At 31.8% G+C, this 25,327-nt stretch overlaps 7 protein-coding genes and 2 non-coding genes across 9 annotated transcripts in view; 5 read left to right on the top strand and 4 right to left on the bottom strand.

The window, feature by feature from the left end:
* The window catches only part of SCDLUD_001818, a 6,885-nt gene extending 4,308 nt beyond the window's left edge, over positions 1–2,577 (top strand). Inside the window, exon 1 of the ribosomal RNA XR_006829191.1 lies at positions 1–2,577. This exon is cut by the window's left edge and continues 4,308 nt beyond it. This is a non-coding gene — a ribosomal RNA (28S ribosomal RNA).
* On the bottom strand, positions 211–2,598 carry SCDLUD_001817 (uncharacterized protein; the record flags this gene model as incomplete). The annotated part of the gene is made up of 1 exon (XM_046080618.1): positions 211–2,598. One exon carries the CDS (start codon positions 2,596–2,598, stop codon positions 211–213), a length of 2,388 nt encoding a protein of 795 aa, XP_045935961.1.
* Positions 2,599–5,545: 2,947 nt separating this feature from the next.
* Positions 5,546–5,851, bottom strand: SCDLUD_001816 (uncharacterized protein; the record flags this gene model as incomplete). The annotated part of the gene is made up of 1 exon (XM_046076862.1): positions 5,546–5,851. One exon carries the CDS (start codon positions 5,849–5,851, stop codon positions 5,546–5,548), a length of 306 nt encoding a protein of 101 aa, XP_045935960.1.
* Positions 5,852–7,729: 1,878 nt separating this feature from the next.
* Positions 7,730–8,656, top strand: ARG82 (inositol polyphosphate multikinase; the record flags this gene model as incomplete). Its single annotated transcript, XM_046080617.1, has 1 exon — positions 7,730–8,656. The coding sequence occupies one exon, from the start codon at positions 7,730–7,732 to the stop codon at positions 8,654–8,656; it is 927 nt and encodes a 308-aa protein (XP_045935959.1).
* A 212-nt stretch (positions 8,657–8,868) lies between these two features.
* On the bottom strand, positions 8,869–10,923 carry SUP35 (translation termination factor GTPase eRF3; the record flags this gene model as incomplete). The annotated part of the gene is made up of 1 exon (XM_046080616.1): positions 8,869–10,923. The coding sequence occupies one exon, from the start codon at positions 10,921–10,923 to the stop codon at positions 8,869–8,871; it is 2,055 nt and encodes a 684-aa protein (XP_045935958.1).
* A 670-nt stretch (positions 10,924–11,593) lies between these two features.
* Positions 11,594–12,778, bottom strand: HSP42 (heat shock protein HSP42; the record flags this gene model as incomplete). The annotated part of the gene is made up of 1 exon (XM_046080615.1): positions 11,594–12,778. The coding sequence occupies one exon, from the start codon at positions 12,776–12,778 to the stop codon at positions 11,594–11,596; it is 1,185 nt and encodes a 394-aa protein (XP_045935957.1).
* Positions 12,779–15,169: 2,391 nt separating this feature from the next.
* On the top strand, positions 15,170–15,241 carry SCDLUD_001812. Its single transcript has one exon. It is a non-coding gene; the product is annotated as a tRNA-Gln (tRNA).
* Positions 15,242–16,210: 969 nt separating this feature from the next.
* Positions 16,211–17,545, top strand: SCDLUD_001811 (uncharacterized protein; the record flags this gene model as incomplete). The annotated part of the gene is made up of 1 exon (XM_046080614.1): positions 16,211–17,545. The coding sequence occupies one exon, from the start codon at positions 16,211–16,213 to the stop codon at positions 17,543–17,545; it is 1,335 nt and encodes a 444-aa protein (XP_045935956.1).
* Positions 17,546–18,661: 1,116 nt separating this feature from the next.
* SEC7 (Arf family guanine nucleotide exchange factor SEC7) lies at positions 18,662–24,745 on the top strand (the record flags this gene model as incomplete). The annotated part of the gene is made up of 1 exon (XM_046080613.1): positions 18,662–24,745. The coding sequence occupies one exon, from the start codon at positions 18,662–18,664 to the stop codon at positions 24,743–24,745; it is 6,084 nt and encodes a 2,027-aa protein (XP_045935955.1).
* Positions 24,746–25,327: the final 582 nt, after the last annotated feature.

Here is a 25,327-nt window from a genome sequence, read left to right as displayed (position 1 = left end):
TGGGAATTACTATATGACATCTTCCAGTGTCTGTTTCCCCAGTATTGGTTCTGTAATTTTTATATATTTTAATTAAAACATTTTTAAGTATGTAATTCTTGCACGATAGATTTACATCCCGCAAATTTAGTTTTAGTATATTAGTAAATAAAGCTTTATAATAAAGAATCTTTAATCATCGAACAGCACACACTCAATTTTATATTTTTTTTACAAACTTTCAATTGGAAAAACTCGAAAAGATACAATACGTTTTATGATCCGACTGTCAAGTAATTTCATGAATTTTTCAATATTACTCCCAGCCGGATTAAACCTAGTTAAAATATGAGCCTCATTGCTCTTCGAGTTTATAAGTACAAATGTGAATTTCAACCTAGCTTTTTCGTATCTCATTCGATATACTCTTAATTCATGAGACTTGTTCCGCAATTTTAAATGCCTGTCGCTAAGACATAATTTTATAGCGCTTTTATTATTACATTCCAAAATTATTTCTCTTTTCTTGCTTATCTTTTCAATACCTGTTAACCAGTTCATTATCGACAGAACACCTTCGGAAATACCATATATTTCAGCCTCAGTTGAGTCAATACAACTTATAGTTGATAATCCAGTCTTTGCTGACACAACCAGGTTATTCCAATAAACCAAATTGCCATATTGGCTCTTGTTCTTTCCAACATTGCTAATGCTAGCATTTGTAACTACCCTCAACTCATTGTGGATAATATCTTGAAATTTCCATGTTAACTTATAGTGACTTGTGTTGTATACATAACTTAGTAATTTCTCTGTTGTTTTGATAATTTCTTCTGACGGGTATTGTTGGTATCGTGATAAAAAGTTTACAGTGAACATAATGTCATATCTGTATTTTTGAGCGACATAATTTAATAATCCTATTGCTCTTTGCATAAATTTTCTCTTTTCTTCGTGATTTGTGATATTGTGGATGGTTTTTTCTGGTATTTCCAACTTTTTTACTATCGGTAACTTTTTGACATTCGTATCAATGTTAGTCATCAAATTTCTGATCTTGTCTGGCAACTGTCTCATGGACATGTTCAAATATTCACCTATCTCATAGTCAAAGTTAGCACCTAGAATATCATATTTATTGCCTTGTCCATCGTTTAGCACTTTTACTTGATAAAGTGTGCTTAAAAAATCCAAAGTATCTTCATATAATTTATTCTCGTTTGTTGTTATGATTAGTTCATCAACGTATAAACCAATAATTATCATCTTGTTTTTGACGTTCTTGATAAATATGGAGGACCAGTAGTCTAGTGGTTTAAACCCATTTTCAGTAAGTTTCGTACATATTTCAGCATTCCACAAATAACCACTTTGTCTTAAACCACCTAGACACTTATTTAGTTTTAACACGGTATTTTTCTTTCCATAAATACTTGGTGTTACAACATAAATATCCTTATCTAAATCTGTATTCAAGTATGGCTCATGGATTTTTAAATGATAGATTTTTAACTTGTTGACAAACGCCATATTCATAATTAGCATCAGTCCATCACGTGATAGATTGGATGACCTCAATTCTCTATTAAATGTCGATTCGTCTTGTTTATCACCTCTTGCTACGATTTGGCACTTATATTCGCCATCGTTCTTCGCATTGAATAAAACTAGTAATGGCACTATTTGTTTTTTGTTAACTTCAGTTATGTATATGGCGTCTTTTTTATCATAAACACCATTGTCTTCTAGATTTTTCAATTCTTTTCGGTAAGAAATTAGGTAGTTATTTTTTATTTCCTTATCTGTTAGTTTATATACCTCTTCCAAATATAACGTATGCCCTTCCAAATGTTTAACATACGGTGGTATTTTGTCTTTTTTTGCAGAAATCTTTCTATTGGATAATCCATCAGAAATGGTAGGGTCCACTGGTTTGAGTCTGCATGCTATTGAAATGACTATATAAATTTTTTCTAATGTGACATTTGCCGCACTTGCTCCTTTGAAGAAAACAAGTTTCTCAACATTAGGGTAGTTCTTTTTCAATGAATCAACGATTCTTATCTTCATCTCATCTTCACTCATTTCTTTAAAATACACTTTGGTTCTAAGAACCAAATCCTTCACCTTATCAATGTATCTTTTAATGCTAACATTTCCATCATAATACAAGTTTGACCACTCGTGAATAATATCCTTTACTATTGATACATTGTCTTCATCATAGACTCCAGCCTTTATATCAATTAACATTCCCAAGGCATTACTCCCGTAAAAATTAGGTGGAAAATAAGCTCTGAAAAATAGTAAGAATCCATTAATTACCTCTACTAGTTCTGCACCTAAAACCGATTCAGCATCATATTGAAGCAAACAGCCCAAGCCATTATGTTCCATTTGTAACGCTAAATATTTCATGTGATAAATGAAAGTATCTTCAGTCATATTCTCCATATCATCAGAGAATAATAAATTTTCAAATCTATCGAATATTTCTTTTTGAGAAAGATTACCACAATCCTCCTCAGTGCCAGTATCATATTCAGATGTAATCAGACTTGATGTGTTATTAATATTGCGGTTATGGAGTATTGTGTTGGTTGATTGTAAATCCATGAGGTGATGTTGATCATATAATGTTAGTGTTTTTTGTCTATATCTTTATTATATTTTAATGTAGTATTAAAATGTGAAAGAGTATTATAGGAAACCAAAAAAAATTTAGAAAGTTAAATTGTAAATGTTAAAAATTAGACGCGTGCCGGACAAAAAATCGAACGGACAAAAATCAACGTTACAACAAATTCTAAAAATAGGAGATGTTTCCACAATTTTTTAGAAGTGGTAGTTTATATTAAAAAAAGATAAACGACTTATGATGTCAGTAATATATATATATATAAACTTTTCAAAGCAAATTTCAATGGGTAATTAAATTAGCTGACCAAATATAATTATGTTTCAAGTTTTGAGGTAGCAGTACAGATAGGATAAATTAGATTTATCCCTAATAAACAATAAAAAAAATTTTTTTTTTAATTTATGACCTATGAAGGACAAAAGATTTAAAATAAAAACTATTGGACATTTGTTAAATGTTATCCAATAATTAGGGAAGCATCGGAATCAAATTCCATTGGAAAATTAAATTAACGGTACCGATTTTGTTGATAATAAAATTATCAGTGATACCATATTTATTACCTATCTATACAAATATTTTCAACGATTACAACACTGCAGGCCCAGCTCCATCTTAGTAGGAACAATTCCCCCGACAATTTATGTACTTAAACTTTGTCGGTGGTAAATAGCCGATGATAACTTGTCGGTAAATAATTGCCATTGACAATTTACTTATTCGAAATAGTTTATTGGAAATTAACAAAGTAACATTAAAAATATATTATTTACAACATGTCCGCTATAATTATATAGTTATAACTAATATAAAAAGAAATGGGAGAAAATGATACAACCACGGCTATACTATATTAACCACACAATTTTATATTTAACTTTGAAAGATGTGCTACAAGTCCAATATTAATATTCTTGGTAACTCCTCAGATCCAGTCCCATCTGAATATATAATCTGAATTGCGGACAGATTTAACCAATTCGAAATATCTTTTATACTAAAAAATATAATAAAGATATCAACAAGGAATGCTAACAGTATATAAGTAATAATAGCACATGGATTTGAGATTAATCAAAGGGAATATTTAGATCTGAATACGTCAAATTAGTGAGTATAACAATATAGTATTTAAGATATTTAAGATATAATTATGTGATTATCGATTTCATAAGAAAAAGGAACAGAGAGATTAGCAGGAAGCTGGGGGGGGGGGGAAAGAGCATTAAAGAATGCCCATTATTTTTAGTAATAGCAACACTTTAGACCAGCTTCCATTTTAATAAATTTTAATTGGCTAAATTTATGCTTCCAAATATTTCCTTGCAAGTATTATGTTTTTTCGTATTTTTGCTTGCATATTCGGCTATATGATACCTTTTAAAATTGACAATTGATCGTTCAACTTATCGTGATATTGTTTCGTTTAATGATCTATATTATCTACTCATTTCTCTAAGTAAATGAACTGACTACATTGATGAATAATTTCGATAAAATGAACCAAGTAGACGGAAAAAATAGATTGTTGTAAAAAGAATTGATATAGAATGAAACCAATGCTATGGGTTCCCAGCATTTGTCTGAATGCAAAGATGTTACTATTGGAACCAAAAATTCAATAGGAATTAAATTTATTGGACATCAGATATGCAACATTCAACATGTAAAAGATTTAGCTTGCAGTTCTGATAAGATAATTAAGAAATAGTGCAACAATAAATTAATGTAACAGTAACATAACAAATTACAACAATAACATTAATTTCGTTAAATATAAGTCGTGGCATATTGCTATGTTGCAACCAATTTTTATTGCGAACAAAATATTAAATTATTAGTAATTTGTTTATCGGATATTTCTAATAATGTACCTATGTAAAACAATCTAATAGTAAATTATTAATAAAATTAGGTCAATGGAGAAAAAAAAATCTTTGTGATATAAAAGAGCATAAGAATGTAACATTTATTGTGCAATTATATAGTGATAAATAATAGAAGGGACGATTCGGTATTAATTTTATAATCGAGTATATAACTATACCAAACACACAATTTCACAACTGATCTACAAAAAATGTTCCGTGATTTCAGTTCCGACAATAATAACACTTCAGGTCCTGTTTTATCTGAATGGTAACTATTTGTAAATTACCACATAATGAATTATCGAACAATAGAAAAATTCAGTAAGATAGTGTATTTAACCTATAGGTGTATTATCCATAAAATATAATTAATATGAAGAAAGAACTTAATTGAAGGGGGAAAGGGAAATCATAGATGGGACATAACGCAAAATTTAAAATTTTAAATAATGAGATGTAATAATTGGAAAATATATATATAAAATGAAGAACAACTGCAATGTCTTCCAAAAACAAATTCTCTGGCTATCTTGTAATTTAATTAATAATGCAGAGAAAGTTTAAACACATAAAAAGAAAAAAAAAAAGTTTGTTCTGCGAATAATAATATTTTTGGTAAATAACAGAAAGTCTGATAGTTAGCCCAGATATGTTGAGTTACAATAAATCTATTCTATAAGAACCGTAAATTTTAAACTTTTACTTTTTTTTAAAAAAAAAAGCACAATTTTTATCATATGCAAAACAAGTTTAACCTTGTTTTCAAAAATTATTAGATATGGATTACACATAGATGTTTTTAGATACGAACTTTAAAAAATTTAAATGTAATAAATACTTTAGTATATTAATTTCAAGTCAAAAGAAAAAAAAACAAAAGATAGAGGGAAAATACATATCCTTATTTCGTGGATATGAACCGCTGAATAGCTCACAAACAAGAAAGATCCCATTCATTCGGAAAATTCAATCATACAATAAATCCATGACTATGACTATTAGCATTGGTTGTGAAAAATTTAAAACCATACGACCAATGCTTAAGAAAAAATCATTCGTCTTGAGTAACTTGAAAGTCATCAAAAGTTAGTTCATTATGCGTGTTGACGAAGTTAATAGTCTCTTGAGAAGGGTCAGCAACGACAGTTTGATTAACCAATGTTTTGTCAGTTGTATTATAGGTTTTAACTACAAGTAAATCGGCATTATCAGCTTCTAAAATCTGAAGATCGGTTATACATTCTCCACATTCACTGGAGTTAGCAAGCAAAATTTCAAGATCTGAAATCTCAAACGCAGCATCGGCACATACGAATATAGCAACAAAGGCGGTAAGCAATAGTTTAACGGAAAGCATCGTCGGTTCGTTTCAACATGTAGCTCTTTAAAAATAGTAAACTGCAATAAAGTTCTTTTTCTACGAGATAAAAAAAGATATTTTTTTCAAAAATGAACTGGAAGGAAAAGAAAAACTTCTCTTCTGAATAGATTATCTTTTAATTCTTCTCCTTAAAAGTTTTCCAATAATCTTGTGTTTATTTTTTTAGGCGTCACGTTTAGATAGGAAAATTTCTCTGTGCCGAACTAAACACATCGATACGTAAATGTTGAGTATGAAAATAAAAAAAATACTCAAAGACAAAGGGGCAAATAAATATTATATTTGCTCATGTGAATATAGAAGATCTTCCATTCTTGTTTAAGCACAATTCTACTCACAGTACTTTAGAGGTTATTTAAATTGAAAAATAAAAACAGATAATATTGCAAACTAATGTCATTTGTTACGAATAATTTCTTGGCACCTAAATCAGGCGGGTATATTTTGAAGTTTAACATTAACTCCGTTCAGGAAAATTAAACGTATCACAGATTTATCTCTAAAAATGCACATTTGTAGAAGAGAGATTATTTAAAGAAAGAAACAAGGTGGTGAAATTTTCTAGATCTAACCTATCACGTGTATAAGTACTTGTTCAATTATACTTTAATTATATAAAAAAGATTAACAATTATAGATACCAGCATAGCGATTGTTTTCATTTTTATTTTTTTTATTGTAACAAATATGGACACTCATGTGTATAATATGAATTATACAAACTGAACCGAGATAAATTACTGTATAAGTTAACAAAAAAAAAAAAAAAAAATAACAAGTTACCCTTTTCCTTATCTACCATTTAACCCTGATTTACGATTAATAGTAAGATACTTTTTTCTCTTTACTGCTGTTGGTAAAAAAAAAATAAAAATAAAAGTGACATTTTTGTGAACTAAATAATGCATACTGATAAAGAATTTTCAATTTCTGACTTCCAAACTTTAGCTACAAAGCTTGGCCAAAACGAAAATGGTATCTGTAAAACTGAAATTATGAAGAAAGATAATGACAATGCTTTGCAACTGTTAATTGAAGAATACGATGCAAATACTAAAGCTTTATTGAGCAGAAATATTATTGATAATCCTACCTAAGAACTTGTTAATTTCATTAATACCCATAATAAATTAACCATCAAGGATTTACATGTTTCATCCTGAAAGTAAGTGGCCAGTAGTTTTTATTTTTTTTTTTTTAAAAGAATAATGAATTTAGTTTAAATAACTTTTAAGCTTAGCCCCTTGCTTTAAACACCTGACTCAAAGTAATCTGGAAAAAAATTAGGTGTAGAATTTTCCCTAGATTTCAAAAACAACTGATAATCGAGTTTAAAAACATAAAAAGATTTAGAAAAAAAATATTATTTTGAAAGCCAACCAATGGTAACTTCAAGTACACCTTCAAATAATAATGTTTATTTTTTTATTCATATGCATGTATATTTGTAAATAAAACGTCTTGTTGTCAACTAATTCATTCCCCCTTGCTGTTTATTTTTAATTACCTTTAAAAATATTGAAGTTAACTAGGTGAGCATAGGATTTGAAAAGGACTAAGTTTATTAAAAGCATTATTAGAAGAGGCTCTTATGACTGAGAAGAATTTTTTTTAATTATAAAATTTGATTACCGTATTGTGATTAGGGAGGCAACAAGACTTCGTAAAGTAAGCGCTTAATCACGTGCTCCATAATTAATTTAATATATATATATATTTTTTTTTTTCTTTCTTTTTAATGCAGACTTTTCGAGAACAACACAAATATATTCCATCGGCTAAAAGAGTATCTCTATTGTGTTGCTGTATAGATGATAAGAAAAGAACCCTTTCTAGAGATAACTAGGTTGTGCTATGGAAAATCTGCATAAATTCGAGCACCAAGCTGCAGGACATGAAGGCACGTTGACTGATGAAGACGAATATTTGTTTTTCAAGCCTGTTTTAAAACAAGAGATAGATTTCTACAGTAATCTGAATAACCAACTTGCTGGTTCTGTTGATGATAATGAATTGAGTTTAAAGGACTGGATACCAAAATACATTGGCCTTCTCACTGAAAATGATACAACAGGCCTAAAAAAGGAGAATATAAATTATGTAGTGTTAGAGAACCTTCTTCGTGGCTTCCGTAAACCAAACATAATGGATATAAAATTGGGGAAAATCCTATATGATGAACAGACCGTTACCTTGGGTAAAAAGGAAAGGTTGATCAAAGTAAGTAATGATACAACTTCTGGTTCGTTAGGTTTTAGAATCTGTGGTATGAGAGTATATAACTATAGTACAGAGTTGGATCATTCATATATGGAACTGGATGAAGATACCAATTATATAACAATAAACAAGTTTTATGGCCGAAGTAGAACTATTGATAACATAGATGAAGCTATTGATCTTTTTTTTTCCATGTCTAACCTAGATGAAAAAATAAAGCATAAATTGACTGCCAACTTTTTATCCAGATTACAATTGTTATATAATACTCTTTTGGATTCCGAAGTGCGAATGTATTCATCAAGTTTGCTATTTATATATGAAACAGATCAATCAAGATGGGAATTTTTGGATTATCAGGATGATATCATACCTGATGATATTGAAGATGAAATTCTTGATGAGGATGAAACAACCTATTGTAAAACCCTCAGCCGTTTAAACCTAATTGATTTTGCACATTCAAGATTCACGCCTGGAGAAGGACCAGATGAGAATGTACTGGTTGGTATTGAAAATTTGATAAGGATTTTCGAAAAAGAAAAAAATTGTAATAAGTAGCACTCGAAGTTGTTTTGTTTTTACTTCCCACTTTTTCCTAAATCATGTATAAAAAAAAGTATCGATACAATTAAGCAATATATATATATATAAAGATAATTCAACGCTTTTTTAAACATATATACATTTACAAATTAAAGGGGGAAAAATAAAAATAAAAAAAAAAAAAAAAAAAAAAAAGAGGAAAAGTTAAAAATTATAATAATCTGCAATCAATCTAAAATTTTAATAATTTTACCAATAGCAATAGTACTACCTTGATCTCTTAAAGTAAATCTACCCAACTGTTGGTAATCCTGGTAGGTTTCAACACAAACTGGAGTTTCACACTCTATAACACAAATAACCTTCATACCCTTTTTAGCAAAGGCAGGTGGTTTCTTAGAAAGTCTGTTGCTGCCCTTTTCAACCTTGTGCAATAACTTGGTTATTTTGACTTCTTCAATAGCTGTATGGACATGCATAATACAAGAGAATCCACTAGACATGATAGATTTCAATTCAACAATTGCAATTGTGGCAACAAATTTGGTAACAACTCTGATAGGGTTCTTTGGAGATGTCAAAACAAATCCTGGTTGGATATCGTCCTCTTCAACACCTTTTAACCTTAGTCTGACTTGTTCACCACACAAAGCCAAATCGACTTCTTCTTCGGTTTCATTGAAAATGTTTAAAATTTCAACTGGAATCTTGTTAGGCATCAATAAAGTAGAGTTGCCCTTTTTAATGTGACCAGATTCAATTTTACCTTCAACAACGGTACCCAAGTCTTTCATTTTTGAAGCAATTGGTAACATGAATGGAGCATTGATGTGACGGTCCAAGTGTTTCATATTATCTAAAAATTCCAGCAAGGAAGGACCAGTGTACCATGGACAAACCTTTGGATCTACGCGGTCCTTCAAACCAGCACCTGTGAAACCGGAAACAGGCATAAAAACGACGTCTTGCTTGACATTGTACCCAATGGCCTTTAAAAAATTGGTTAAATTCTTTACACATTGATCATAACGCTCTTTAGACCAGTCGACCGTTGGGTCATCCATCTTGTTAATAACAACAATTAATTTATTAACACCTTGGGTTTTAGCCAACAAAGCATGTTCTCTTGTTTGGCCACCTTTTTCAAACCCTGTTTCATATTCACCCTTTCTTGCAGAAATAACTAAAACACCTACATCTGCTTGGGAAGCACCACCAATCATTTCAGAAACATACATTTTATGACCTGGGGCATCCAAAATAGTGTAACGCCTTTTTTCGGTTTCAAAATAAGCCCTACCAACTTCAATGGTTTTACCATCACTTCTCTCTTCTTTATTGGTATCCATAACCCAGGATAAGTACCAACCCTGTCTACCTGCATCCTTGGCCTCCCTTTCGTATTTTTCAATGGTTCTCTTATCAACGGAACCTGTTAAGTATAACAAATTACCGCCCATAGTGGATTTACCTGCATCAACATGACCCATAAATAATAAAGACATGTGGTCCTTGCCACCAAACATATCATTAACAACTTCCTCGTCGACTTCATCTTCTTGCTCTTTAATCAAAGCATCTGCAGAACTAACACCCTTAGCTGTCTCGGTTTCATTTTGGTCTTTAACAGATAGTTTTTCAATGTCTGGCAAGGCATCTTTTTTTGTTTCTGTTGGTTTATCGGTATTGGTGCTAGTTGCAGCTGCAACTTCTTTTTCACCGGATTGTTGCTGTTGCTCTTTTTTCTCTTCCTTAACAGGCTCTCCTTCCTTCTTAGAGGGTGCCTTTTCGTCTTTCTTTACAGCAGATTTGGCACCAACTACTTTGACGCCTGCACTTGGGACTAATTTTAAGGTCCTCTTGGGCTTGGCAGCAACTGGGACATTTTGCTTGCTATTGTAATCATTTAAAGATACAGCTTGTTGTGGTTGAGCATTGTACTGTTGGTATCCTTGGTAAGCTTGTTGCTGTGGGACACCCATATTGTATTGCTGATGAGCTTGATATCCTTGTTGTTGTGGTTGAGCAGTGTACTGCTGATATGCCTGGTATCCTTGTTGCTGTGGTTGAGCAGTATACTGTTGATAGGCTTGGTATCCTTGTTGTTGTGATTGGGCATTGTATTGTTGATAAGCTTGATAGCCTTGTTGTTGTTGTTGTTGTTGTTGTTGTTGTAATTGATCACCAGCATTATATTGTTGGTAACCACCGCGGCCACCAGCATTATTGTAGTTCTTGTAACCACCGCGGCCACCACGATTATTGATGTTGTTATTAGACATATCGATGAGCTTTTCTATACTAAATATCTCTCAGATTATTATTTTTTTTTTTTTCCAGTATTGTTGTAACGTGCATGAAAAGAACGAAGGAGAGAAGAAAAAATAAAGGTTGAAAGTTGAAAAAGGTTTTATAGTTTCAATAACAAAAAAAAAAAAAAAAAAAAAAAAATCGAATAGGAAATTCCAATTTTTCTTTTTCGTTTTCTGAAGCAATTTTTTTTATAGTACAAAACAAAGTTGTCTTTTTTCGCAAAAAAATTTTTTTTGTAAAATAAAAAGAAACGATGCAACTGTATCTTCAAAATCACGTGGAAAGCTTTACTATATTACAGCTCGTTGTCTAATTTTCTTTTTTTTTTTTTTTTTTTTTTTTTCCACAAAATGATCATTTAAAAGTATTGTATTTCTAATGCAATCTAAATAAGCAAGAAATATATATATATATATATATATATATTAAATCAGGTGACCTGTCACCAAGTATTACAATACAAAGTCGTGCAGAATTACAATCAAAACTCCCCGCTCACAGATAACTACTTTTTTTTTTTGCAATATTTAAATCATTAAAAAAAAAATTACATGGAAATAAACATACACCATATTCACTATATAACTATACACTATAATAATGGGGATACATCTAGGATAATAATAAACAATCACACTATCAATCAAGAATTGTATTAGGTCTAGGAACATTTTCTTCAAAAGTTAATTCTTCATCAGGAACATCCTCAATAACAATTCTTCTTTTTGGAATAGGCTTAGAGCTTCCGTCAACCTTTGGAATTTTGACAGTCAATAACCCATTCGAATAAGATGCCTTTATACACTCATCCTTAATTTTAGGCAAAACAGGAAATTTAATAGTCCTTTCAAAAGCACCAGTTTTCATCTCGGAAACCTTCAAGTACTTAGAATCCAAATCTTTATTAACATCCTTTTCATCGTGCTTGCCCTTGATAACCAATTCATAAGAAGATGGATGGAAGTCGATTTGGAAAGCTTTTGAATTAGAACCCGGTAGTGATAAGACAATAGCATACAAATCTGGAGCATCATAAACATCAACTTCGGGGGAAAATGGCAAATTTAAACTAATTTCAGGTTTAGATACTTGAATGGGTTCAGATACTGAAGACTCGGTTGATGATGGATTTTCAGAAAACGATAATCTCTTACTAAAACTAGGAGCTTCTTTAGCAGCAGCAGCAGCAACAGAAGCAAACTTTTCTTTTTGCTCTTCTTCAGCAATATCTTTCCCTAATTGCTCAGCAAATTGCTCCCTTGCCAACTCCTCCTTATCCTGGCCTGTGAGTAAGTTTTTTTCCAATTCTTCCTCCCTTTCAGCTTCTTTTTCCCCTTCTTCCTGCTCCTCTCTTTCTCTTTCCTCCTCCTCTCCTTCTTGTTCCTCTTCCTCTTCCTTCTTTTTGTCTTCCTCTTCAGTAGCGACATCATCTGGAACCGCACCACCTGCAATGGCACTCAGCAAGGCATTTAGATAATCCTGTTGTGTAACACCGTTCAGAGTAGAACGTTTAGTTTGTGGAGGACATGGCGGTCTAGCACGTGGACGAGTGTAATACACTGGATCAGTATCATAACTGGATGTTAAACCGTTTGGATAAATCCCATAATAGGGATTAAAACTAGCATATTGTTGCTGTTGTTGTGGAACAGCGTGTCTTTTAGGTGGCTGTTGTTGCTGAGAGGCTTGCAAAGCGTTTAATAAATCATAGATAGATATAGAGTTTGGATCTGAATAATAAAAGCTCATTCTTATTCTTTTGTTTCTGTTGTTGTTGTTGTTGTTGTAATTACGTTCTTCGGCGTTATTGCTTCTCTTTCTCATGATAGCTATAACAGTAAGGAATATTGCAAATGTGTCAATGCACGAAAAGTGGAATTGGAAAATAATCTACTAAAAGTTATTAACTAAGAAGATAGAAATTTGGTAATTTTTTTTAATACTTATATACCCTTTGAAATATTTATTTTGTTTGATTAAAAATTGGATTTGACCAATCAACTTTTTTTCTAGTGCAAGCATCACCCCGTAGCAATAATAATAAATTACGCAGTGGTTTGGAAAAGGAGGGGAAGGAGGGAGATATTTCTACCATATTGTTGAGAATTAACTCCCTTATTGCAGTGGCGTATAATAAGTATTTACCCTTTGTTTTACAGGCCATCAATACAAACAGTACTCCTTCTTCCCCCCTTTTTTTTCTTTTCAAAAAAAAAAAAAAAAAAAAATGTATATGTATATTTTTGTTCGATTTTTTTCGATCTTATTCTATCCGCGATTTTTTCCCCGCCTGCAAAAACCGTCTAGCAGGTTCTAGAAAAACAGAAAAAAAAAAAAAAAAAATATATTATATACTATACGGATCTTCACTTTTAACAACCAGATATCTCAGACAGGATAAGGCTCATTTATCGGATAATGTAAAAGAGCATCATTCGATGTATAAATGTAGATAACGACTAACATACACTCTCAACTTAAGTATATTTGTGCACCATAAGATGGTTGTTATAAAGAGATAAGAACGTGCCAGTAATGTATTGTACTGTTACAGTTTCTCCTATGTATGCAAAGTTATGTTACAAGGCTGAATCTAATATTATCAGTAGTAGAAGAAAGTTAAGGTAATGGCAATTGAATGTCGCGTAAATACCATTCTACTATTTCAATATCTTACATTATGCTTTCATAATGATCCGGCTTGAATCTTAGTAATTGGTCAATATAAATGTGATATGGAAACCACGCGGATTTATTTGTGAAAGAAATTGGATATTTTCTTATTTGGAATCAGTGGTTAGAAATATATGAGGAGGCGAAAAAAAAAAAAAAAAAGAGGGAAAGAAGCAACCCAGTTTATTAATCTTTTACCATTATATACGTCGTCCTTAACACAAGAACCACCGTTATTGGATAGACCCCATACCAAGATAAATCACGTGCTGATAACCGTAACTAGTGAGATACTATATTATTATGGTTTATCCGTAAATGAACTTGTACGAGGGTGTGACACTTAATAGTACTATATTAGCGGAGAAAATACTGTTATAACACCACAGTACCGAGGTTAATAATTGTTTATCAAAAAGCTATGCTATCCGTCATCCGAATTACCAAGTTGTCGAGTTGACAACAGAAAATAAGAATGTATAAATCCAACATTTCTCCGAAGAGGTTTTGGATTCTGTGAATATATTAACCGTGTTTGCATAAAATTAGATCTTAATAATTGAATATTATGTATAGAACATATATAACAAAAAGGAAAGATCAGTTTAGAACGAGTCGAACTACATTCCAACTTTAGCTCATTATCCTATAATAAAGCCATTTGTTATGTAGCGAAGGGAGTATAATAGTAATGCATAAGATGGACAAAAATTACGTTTCTTGATCTTTATATAACCCCAGCTAATAATAATTATAAAAGAATAACATATACATTTTAGTAAAATATGATAACAAATTCTAAAGTAAATTATCTTCTTTTATATGATTTATTTTCACTTCCCTATATTCCTCTTCTAATGTTACATTATTGTCAATCAAGGGAGTATTTTACTTAGTGGATTTTCTTTCACATTCTGATAATGCTTCATTTTGTATGGATTCTATAAGTAACACACTTTACTTCACAACAAACTACTGGCACAAAGGCAAATTGAAATAATAAAAAGTAATCATTATATAAAGAGATGATTTATTTAAGAAGTTGATTATGAAAATTGGTTAGAAATATATAACTTACAGTTTATTATTTAAAACTATATAAAAGGATCAAGCAACAAACTATTACACCTGTATTGATATAAATAGTAAAGTATGAAATAAGTCTAATAACCATGTCTCGCCATTTATATCCTCTGCGACATACCAGATCATATCGTAAGCTTAACGCAGGATTAGTCGTGGTAATTACAGGCTCAGATTATGGTAATTAATTTCTTGTTTTATTTAGGTCTTTACATATAATAAAGATTATTTAAAACTATAACTTGAAAAATTTGATGAGTAACTTTATAATAAATCATCTCTTTATATCTAATGTTTATATTTTAACCTTTTCCAGCATTTCTTTGTTGTTCTTCAGAACAGTATCCTTGTTACGGTAATTTCCATAACCTCGGACATTTCCTATCCTGGACATTATTATACGTAGGTTTTATGTTTCTTCACATGTGGCTTTCGTATTTCAGTATATCATCTTTTATAGGTTTTATAGTGTAGTGGTTATCACTTTCGGTTTTGATCCGAACAACCCCGGTTCGAATCCGGGTAAGACCTTTTTGTCGACATTGTCAAGAACAATGAATTAATTTTTTGAATGTTTGCATTTAGGTGGTAAGAGTAACGAAATGTATTGTTCGATTCGCAAGAAGAGAAAGCAATCATACTTTTCCTTTTTTATTGTTTTTGTTATAATCACATTTCATTTATTTAGTTTTATGCGTTAACCGTTAGCAATATTACCTGCTTTCTCCACCTGTCCTACTTTAATAATAGTTTTTTTTTTTTTTTTTTTTTTTTTTTTTGTTAATATTAAAACTAATATGGTTATTTACTAGTTCGTTTTCTTCTCGTTGTGGTAATAATTACATTTGTTAATCGCGGCGTTTAAATACGGATAAAAAACACTGCTACACATGGTGACGTGGTTCTATGTTTTAACGTGATCAAATAAGTTTATGTCTCTTTACATGAACATCATTTTATACGTCGAAAACTCTATATAACACATATACCATTGAAACTTAACCGTCGGTCCACGGAGGCCATGTGCAGCCTTTTTTAACGCATGATACAAAAAAATACTCCGTTGGCGAACACCGGGATAAACAAAGTATTGACCACTGTCACAAAACTTTTAAGGTAAACTATAATAGGAAAAAACAAAAAAAAAAAAAAAAAATATAGCCATAATTGAATATCAAAAAGATCTTGTTTGCTGAAAAAATCAAAAAAAGATAATCCCAGAAAATAAAATACTGATAACAACAAGAAGAAATACTCTCTTCTTCCATCACATAAAAAATAAAGTAAATTTAGTATATAAGAAACCAAGATTTCTATTTATTTTCAAAAAATTAATAACTTTATTTCTAAATTTCAATATGTATTTTATAATTTATTATAATTATAATTATAATAACAAAATAACCAGAACACATCGATTATATATACATACATATATATATATAACTAAAACAAATTAATTTTTTCAATTAAATTACACCACAAACAAACAAACAAACAATGTCCCCAGTCGCCTGTACTTCAGCAAGAATTCCAACACCAATCTCCTCCGAGACAAATTTGAAAAAAATGAAAACTGACTCCAAATGCATCACCGATTACCCATTGACAACTTACCCAGAAGACTCTTCTCCAATTGCTTTAAAATGGGGTGCTTCTACATCTGAAGAAAGAGGACCTGTCGCTTGTTCCTGGAATGCCGGTGGCTTGCAAAAACACAATGCTATTGGCGCACACGCAGGTGGTTATTGTATTTATCACGCTTTGGCCGTTGGATCGAATCAATTGGATAAAGATCACAAGGCTGATTACACCAATGCTCAACCTGCTTTCAACATTAAGCAAAACGAGTCATGGTTTAACGATAAGGATGTTGTCTCTATGGATCCTTTAGGCCACTTAACTCCAACCTTATTTAATGAAGTTTCTGAAAAGGAAGATATAGAAATTAGACCCAGCATTGCTGTTACTAAGGCCACCTTAAAATTAGCCGAATTAAAAGAAGCTGTTGCTGCTGGTAGATTGGAAGTCGATGGTAATATTGTTACTAACAAAGATGGTGATGCCGCTGTTTCTAAAGTTGCTGTCGAACCTGTTTGGTATTTGCCAGGTGTTGCTGAAAGATTTGGTATTACTGAAGATCAATTGAGAAAGGCCTTATTTGAAGATACCAATGGTATGTACCCAGAATTGGTGACTAGACCTGATATTAAAGTTTTTTTACCACCCATTGGCGGTGCCACTGTTTACATTTTTGGTGATACTTCCAAAATTGGTGACGGTGTTACTCCATTAGCATTAAGAGTTCATGATGAATGTAATGGTTCTGATGTTTTTGGATCCGATATTTGTACATGTAGACCATATTTAATCTTTGGTATTGAGGAAGCAGTTAAAGAAGCCCAAAACGGAGGTGTTGGTATGGTTGTTTACTTCAGAAAGGAAGGTCGTTCTTTGGGAGAAGTTACCAAATATTTGGTCTACAACGCTAGAAAGAGAGGCGGTGATACAGCAGATGAATATTTCCACAGAACTGAGTGTATTGCTGGTGTTCGTGATATGAGATTTCAACAGTTGATGCCTGATGTTTTAAAATGGTTAGGTATTAAGAAAATTGACAGAATGTTATCCATGTCCAACATGAAATATGATGCTATTGTCGAACAAGGTATTGACATTATTGAAAGAGTTCCAATTCCTGATGAAATGATCCCTGAAGATTCAAGAGTCGAAATTGATGCAAAGATTAATTCCGGTTATTTCACTACCGGTACTGTTAAAGATGCTGGAGAATTGAAGACTGTTCACGGTAGAACATGGAAGGGTTTTGAATAAATAAAGAGGGGGATTTAGTTAAGGGCTGGTTCTTTTTATTTTCTTTTTTGTTTTTATTTTTGTTTTTGTTTTTTGTTATTTTTGTTTTTGTTTTGTTTTTGTTTTTGTTTTTGTTTTTGAAAATTGTACTCGTCAAGTAAAAGCACAAACACAACACCAAGGGAAGATAGTTCTCCCCACCCTTTATATTATGTATTTTGTTATTTAGTATTGTCTTATTTTTGTAGAACTAAAAACATTTATTAAGTTTTAATAATTTTTTTTCCTTTTTCTTAAAAAATATATACATATATAGAACAAAATCTGATAGTATTTGAGATAGGTATATTTACTAAAACAAAATAGATACCGAAAATAAGAGATTTATCTTTAATACTAGAAAGAAAACCCCTGGAGTTATGCATAAGTATTTTTTTTGATCCACCGCTGCTTGACAATCTTAATGTTGTTATAACCGCGCAAAAAAAAAAAAAAAATTCAGAAACAGAATATTTCGTTCAAAGTGATACTAGATTTGATGGCCCATTTCGTAAAATATCAACAAAATAAAAAAAAATAAAATAAAATAAAAAAAGGGGGAGAAAGAGGCCTACGGTATATCTTTAAACAACAACGCAGAAAGCTATGTAGAAATATGTACCAATGTTAATATTACTAGCAAATAAATTATTTTATGCCAAAGATGCACGAGCAGAAAAGCCATCAAATATTTTTTTAAATTTTAATTTTTTTTTTTATTATTTTATTTTAACAGCCCAACCAAAAAAGAAAAAAAAAAAAGGCTCTAACGATCTTTTGTTTTTTCTTTATATCGCAAGATTTGTTTTTCTTTTTTTTTTTTTTTACCTATATACTTCTGTTTATTTACTTCCTTAATTATTTGTAAACATTAATTGTATTCTGTGATTGCAATAACGAAACACTTATTACTAAGAATAGAGCTGTAAGAACTAAAAGATTAAAACATTTGAATAATATTTAGATATTATTGTTTTTCAAAATATATATACAATATATATTACTATTATCCTTTTTGTTTGTTTCTTTTTTTTTTTTCTTTTTTCCCTTTTTTTTAATAAAACTTAAAGATATTTATTGCAACTATTATTGATAAACATGACAGATGAAAACCATGAACAAAAGCCGACTTCTTTAAAAAAGGCTGAGGGAGAGAAAGAGGCCGTTGATTCTGTTCAAGAGGAAGAACAGAAGAAAAATACTTCGCCGGCAGCTGAAGAGGAAGAAGAGAAGAAGAATAATTCACCAGCAGTTGAAGAGAAAAAAGAGACTGTTGATTCTGTTCAAGAAAAAGAAGAAGAAGAACAGAAGAAGAGTATTTCGCCGGCAATTGAAGAGAAAAAAGAGACTGTTCAAAAGGAAGAACAGAAGAAGAGTAATTCACCAGCAGTTGAAGAGAAAAAAGAGGCTGTTGAATCTGTTCAAGAAAAAGAAGAAGAAGAAGAAGAAAAAATAAATATACCACCGGCAGTTGAAGACAAAAAAGAGGCTGCTGATTCTGTTCAAGAAGAAGAACAAAAGAAGAATACTTCACCAATAGTTGAGGAGAAAAAAGAGGCTGCTGATTCTGTTCAAGAAGAAGAACAGAAAAAGAATACTTCACCAGCAGTTGAAAATAAAAAAGAAAATACCAATTCCGTTCAAGAAGAAGAACAGAAAAATAAACTAAACAAAAATAAAAGTAACTCACAAAACAATAATGAGGCCAAGGAAATACCTGGTGATGTAAAAGATTTGTCCAGCAACAAAGGCTCTGCTGTTACAGACGCTTCAGTAAAAAGCGAAGTCTCCCTACATACACCAACTCCCAATGAAGAAGTGTCTACCCGTGCATCGATTTCGACAAATATTTCTTCCAAGAGGTCTATTAAAAAGAATCAGCCTAAAAAAATTGCCAGTACCAGATCTATTTTGAGCGTATTAAAAGGTACATTTGAAAATCTTAAAAATCATAAAGAATTGAAAGGAAAACATTCGGCAACATACAAATTATTGGAAAGGACAATCACTGAAATTGATGACACTTTAAAAACAGACAATCCAAAGTTGGATTCAATTATTATTTTTGAGGCTTTAAGGGCCAGTTGTAGAACTAAAATAACACCAATCATTATCACTGCTTTGGATGGGTTATCCAGACTATTTTCCTTTCAGCTGTTGGACGAAAAAATTTTGGTTAATCCACCTAATTCCATGGCCTCTACAAAACAGGAACAAGAACCTGCTGAGCATGGCATCACACCCCCACCAAAACAAAAATTGGTTGATGCGGCAATAGATACTATTACCGATTGTTTTGAAGGTGAAAGCACCGATCAAAAAGTTGAATTGCAAATTGTCCGTTGTTTGACTAGTTGTATATTAATGGAAGATTCTATGAATATGTGCCATGGCCAATCCCTTTTGAAAGCGGTTAGAACAATTTACAATATTTTTATTTTTTCACTAAGCTCGTCAAATCAAGGAATTGCCCAAGCTGCATTAATTCAGGTCATTAACTTGGTCTTTGATAGAATTAAGTTGGATAACTATACTAAGGATGATATTTCCAACGCACCTGTTAGCGAGCAAAACATCAATGGTAACGGCGAGGCTCAGCCACTGACTTTGACCAATATGAATAAATTAAACGATGAAGAAGAACAGAGTATTGATGAGAACAAGGTATCTGAAGATGAATTGAGCGAAGAACATTTGGTAATTAAAGATGCGTTTTTGGTTTTCCGGTCTATGTCCAAAATTTCTGCCAAACCTCTGGATAGTGATATGGATTTGAGATCACATGCTGTTAGATCTAAATTATTATCGTTGCACGTAATTCATTCTATTTTAAGAGAACATATTGATGTTTTTTTAAATCATAATTTGATTCTAAAAGGTAGGGACGAAATGCCATTTATTGATGCCACCAGACAATATTTGTGCTTATCGATTTCGAGAAATGCTGCCTCGCCGATTACTCCTGTTTATGAAATAACTTTGGAAATTATGTGGCTATTGATTTCAAACCTAAGATACGATTTTAAAAGGGAGATACCGGTATTCTTAACAGAAATCTATTTGCCAATTGCTGATTTGAAAACATCAACACCCCATCAAAAGAGATACTTTTTGGACATAATTCAGAGGTTATGTAATGATCCTAGAACTATTATTGAATTCTATATAAATTATGACTGTGATAGCCGCCTACCAAATATAGTGGAGTTGATTGTAGATTACTTGAGTAGAATGTCTTTGACTAGGGTTGATATCACAGATGAACAAAAGGAAGCTTATGATGCGCAAGCCAAGAAACCCTTGGCAACTTACAACTTATCCCAATTGCCTTTGTTATCCATTTCGAACCTATCGTCGTCGTCTTCTGCCGCAATTGCCGTTGTCAACGATTCTTCTGGATTGCCTTTCCCGATTGAGTTTGCTTTGAAGATGAGCTCCTTAAACTGTATTGTTGCATTTTTAAGATCTCTAAGTTCTTGGGCTCACAAAGCTTTGACACCATATTCTACTTCCAGACCAACAGAGTCTACTAGAAACAGATCTTCCACTGTAAGCTCCTTTAACTTGCAGTCTTCCTTTTCCGGTAATGATAGCTACTCTACTGTGGAAGAAGAAGTTGATGACCCAGCACAATTTGAAAATTTGAAGATGAGGAAAACTTTATTGGCTCAATTAGTCAAATTATTTAATGTAAAGCCTAAAAAGGCCATTCCTGAACTTATCAATAAGAAATTTATTAAAGATGCGTCACCCACTTCAATTGCACATTTCTTATTGACCACTGATAACTTAGATTTAGCTAGTGTTGGTGATTATTTAGGTGAGGGTGACGAAAAAAATATTGCTGTTATGCATGCTTTTGTGGATGAACTAGATTTTAGAGGATCGACATTTTTAGATGCGTTAAGACTATTTTTACAAAAATTTAGATTACCAGGCGAGGGCCAAAAAATTGACAGATTTATGATGAAGTTTGCCGAAAGATTTGTTGTTCAAAACCCGGGTGTGTTTGCCAAGTCAGATACTGCTTATGTTTTGGCCTATTCTGTTATCATGTTGAATACTGACTTACATTCTCCACAGATCAAGCATCGTATGAGCTTAGAAGAATTTATTGAAAATACCGAAGGTATTGACAACGGGAATGACTTGCCAAAGGAGTATATTGTTGGCTTGTATAATGAAATTAGTAAAAATGAGATTAAATTGCTATCTGAACAACATCAAGCTTTATTAAATGGTGGAATTAAACAAATTCCAGCTGCATCTGCCTTTAGTTTTTTCAATACTAGAGATTTAAATAGAGAGGCATACATGCAAATTTCTAAGGAAATTTCTTCTAAAAGCGAAATAGCTTTCAAAAAGTTGAGTGAATCGAAGGAAAATAAGGACGATATATTTTATTCTGCGTCCCATGTTGAACATGTCAAGTCCGTTTTCGAAACATTATGGATGTCCTTTTTGGCTTCATTAACACCACCTTTCCAAGATTATGATGATGAGGTGATTACTAGCCTATGTTTAGAAGGGTTGAAGATCTCAATTATGATCTCTGCTACCTTTGGTATTGAAATAGCCAGAACTTCCTTTATTGGTGCTTTAATTCAGTTTGCTAATTTGCAAAATATTCAAGAAATGAAGGTTAAGAACGTTCATGCCATCATTACTTTATTAGAGGTTTCCCTGGTCAGTGGCAACTTTTTAAGAGGTTCGTGGAAAGATATTCTATTTGTTGTATCACAAGTTGAGAGGTTACAGTTATTATCCAAAGGTATTGATCGTACCACCATTCCAGATGTCAATCAATCTAGGTTGGCCAACCATCGGAGCTCATTTGATTCTACAAGGTCATCAAACATGTCTTTTTTTGAAAGATGGACTAAAAAGTCCAGTCCAACAGAAATTGCTCAAGAAAAATATCATAATCAAAGTTTACCACTAGAAATGTCTAGATATATTTCGTCTTCTGCCTTGGTTGTGTTAGTTGATCGTGTCTTTAGTGAAAGCAGCAATTTGAGTGGCAATGCAATAATTGACTTTATTACGGCTTTAACCCAAGTATCCTTTGAAGAAATTGAATCTTCCCAAGACTCTGCTCAACCAAGGATGTTTTCACTACAAAAAATGATCGATGTTTGTTATTACAATATGGATCGTATAAGGGTTGAGTGGACACCTTTGTGGGCTGTTATGGGAGCTGCATTTATCAAGATTGCTACCAATCCGAATTTGGCCGTTGTTTTCTTTGCCATTGATTCATTACGTCAGTTGTCTAATAGATTTTTAGATGTGGAGGAATTAAGTGGGTTCGAGTTCCAATGCGACTTTTTGCGACCATTTAGATATATTGTACAAAGCACTACAAACAGTGAGGTTCAAGAAATGTGCTTGGAATGTTTCCGTAGTTTTATCCTAAGTAAATCCGATAATTTGAAAAGTGGTTGGAAACCTATTCTAGAGGCATTGCAATTTACAGCAATGTCTCCAGCTTACCCAATTGTTTCCAAAACCCGTTCTATCATTTCGTATGACATTGGTACGGAGCATTTTGCTAATATATTTAAACACGAAGATTCGTTTCAGCAATACATTTTTGTTTTCAAGGAAATTTGCAAGAATAAAAAGTTCCAAAAACCAGCATTGCAATCGCTAGGAAGTTTGAAAACGATATCCAGCAAAATTGCTGATATTTCGTTTAAAAATAAAGATTCTGAATTACTGAAAGGCAAAGATCTATTCCAGGATATCTGGTTCCCGTTATTATTTGCCTATAATGATGTTATTATGACAGCAGAAGATTTGGAAGTTAGATCTCGCGCTTTGAATAATATGTTTGATGCTTTGGTTCAATATGGTGGTGAATTTGATGATATCTTTTGGGAAAAAGTGTGTAATAAACTATTATTCCCAATTTTCAGTGTTTTATCCAAGCATTGGGAAATTAATCAATTTAATAGTCATGATGATCTAAGTGTTTGGCTATCTACGACCTTAATTCAAGCTTTAAGAAATATGATTGCTTTATTCACACATTATTTTGATAGTTTGAATGGATTGTTGAGCGGGTTTTTGGGGTTGTTAGTATCTTGTATTTGTCAAGAAAATGATACTATTGCTCGTATTGGTAGGTCATGTCTACAGCAATTAATTGTTCAAAATATGAGTAGATTTAAGGAGGAGCATTGGAATTTAATTACGGAAGCTTTTTCCAGATTATTTGCCTTAACAACAGCTTCTGAATTGTTTGATAGTGATCCGTATAAACAAGGTAGAAAAACAAGCACACGTAACTCAGATACGGATGAAGGTGCAGACCAACATTCTTCGCCTGCAACAGTTGATGAGGAAGTTGAAAGAGCTCATAAGGAAGAAATTAGCGAAGATGTTGGAAATGCCGAACCCAATGATAAAATGGCCATGTTGGTTGCTCAGAACGGCAGCAATGGCAGCGCTACTAAGAGATTAGTGCAGACTAAGAGTAGTGAAGACTTGCGTCGTAGAATTACTACAAATAATGCCATTGTAATTAAATGTGTTTTACAGTTGATGGTTATCGAATCATTGAGTGAATTGTTTGAACAGGAAGAATTTTTAAACTATGTGCCATTTAATGATGTGATTAAAATCACATATTTGTTACAAAGATCGTATGAATTTTCACGTGACTTCAATGACGATTATGAACTAAGAACTCGATTAGTCGAGGCAAGAGTTGTTGATAAAATTCCTAATCTTTTAAAGCAAGAATCTAGTTCCGCTGCCGTTTTGATAAATATTATGTTTAGATTGTACCTAAATGATGAAAGCCAGGAGAAAGATGTTAAGAATGAATTATTGAATAGGATCATTGATATTTGCGTTCATATAATCAAAAGATATGTTTCATTTGATGAAAGTAGCAACCAAAAGAATATTAACACTATGCGTCCAGTAATAGTAGAAATTTTGCAGGGTTATTATGAATTTGATGATACAGATTTCAAGGAAAATTGTTCAGTCATGTATTCTTTAATTTTGAAAATATTGATCAAGACGCTGCCTAGTGATTTAAGAACGGCCATTCGTTTATTTTTAACTCGTGTAGGACAATTATATTTAGAGTTGGATGTTGTAGATGAAGATGTTGATAGTGACAATGGTGGAAATAGTTTTATTGATACTAAAAATAACAGCATTGAATGATATGTATATTTTTTTTTTTTAATAATATTATTGTAAATTTAGTTTTGAAAAGCGAAAAAAAAAAAAAAAAAAAATATTGTTTTTTTTGTTAGTTTGTATTTATTTGCTATTTAGAAGATCAGTAGTATGAAAAAGAAAATTGTTTATTTTGTGTATTGTAGTTATCAATTACGTATAATATGGTGGTAAAGTTGCGTATTATTTATAAAGTTATTGTTCGTTCCCTTTTATTTTTTTCGGAGCTAATGACTATTACCATCGTTTAATCTGCTGTATTGAGAACGTATTTGAATTCTATGCAACACTATTTTGTATAGAGAATACCGAAAGAAAGAAAAAAACAGTTGTACGTCTCCTCTGAGATAAATAATAAGACGAGAGTGTGTTGGATTTCTTTCGGCCTAACCAGTCTTGGTTTTTATTTCCGCCCGTCGTCATTTGTTTGTGTGTATGTTTTGTTTTTTTAACGTGCACGCATATCATTTTATTATGTAGCAAAAAAACAAGTAACGACGTTCGATTATTATTGCGTAGATTTCTGTTAAATGGGGGAAAAAAAAAAAATAAAACCGAAAAACGAAC

This window comes from Saccharomycodes ludwigii, chromosome II (genome assembly GCF_020623625.1).
Source record: "Saccharomycodes ludwigii strain NBRC 1722 chromosome II, whole genome shotgun sequence".
NCBI lineage: Eukaryota > Fungi > Ascomycota > Saccharomycetes > Saccharomycodales > Saccharomycodaceae > Saccharomycodes > Saccharomycodes ludwigii.
The sequence above is the reverse complement of the archived record's forward strand: the minus strand, read 5'-3'. Positions and strand labels throughout refer to the sequence as shown.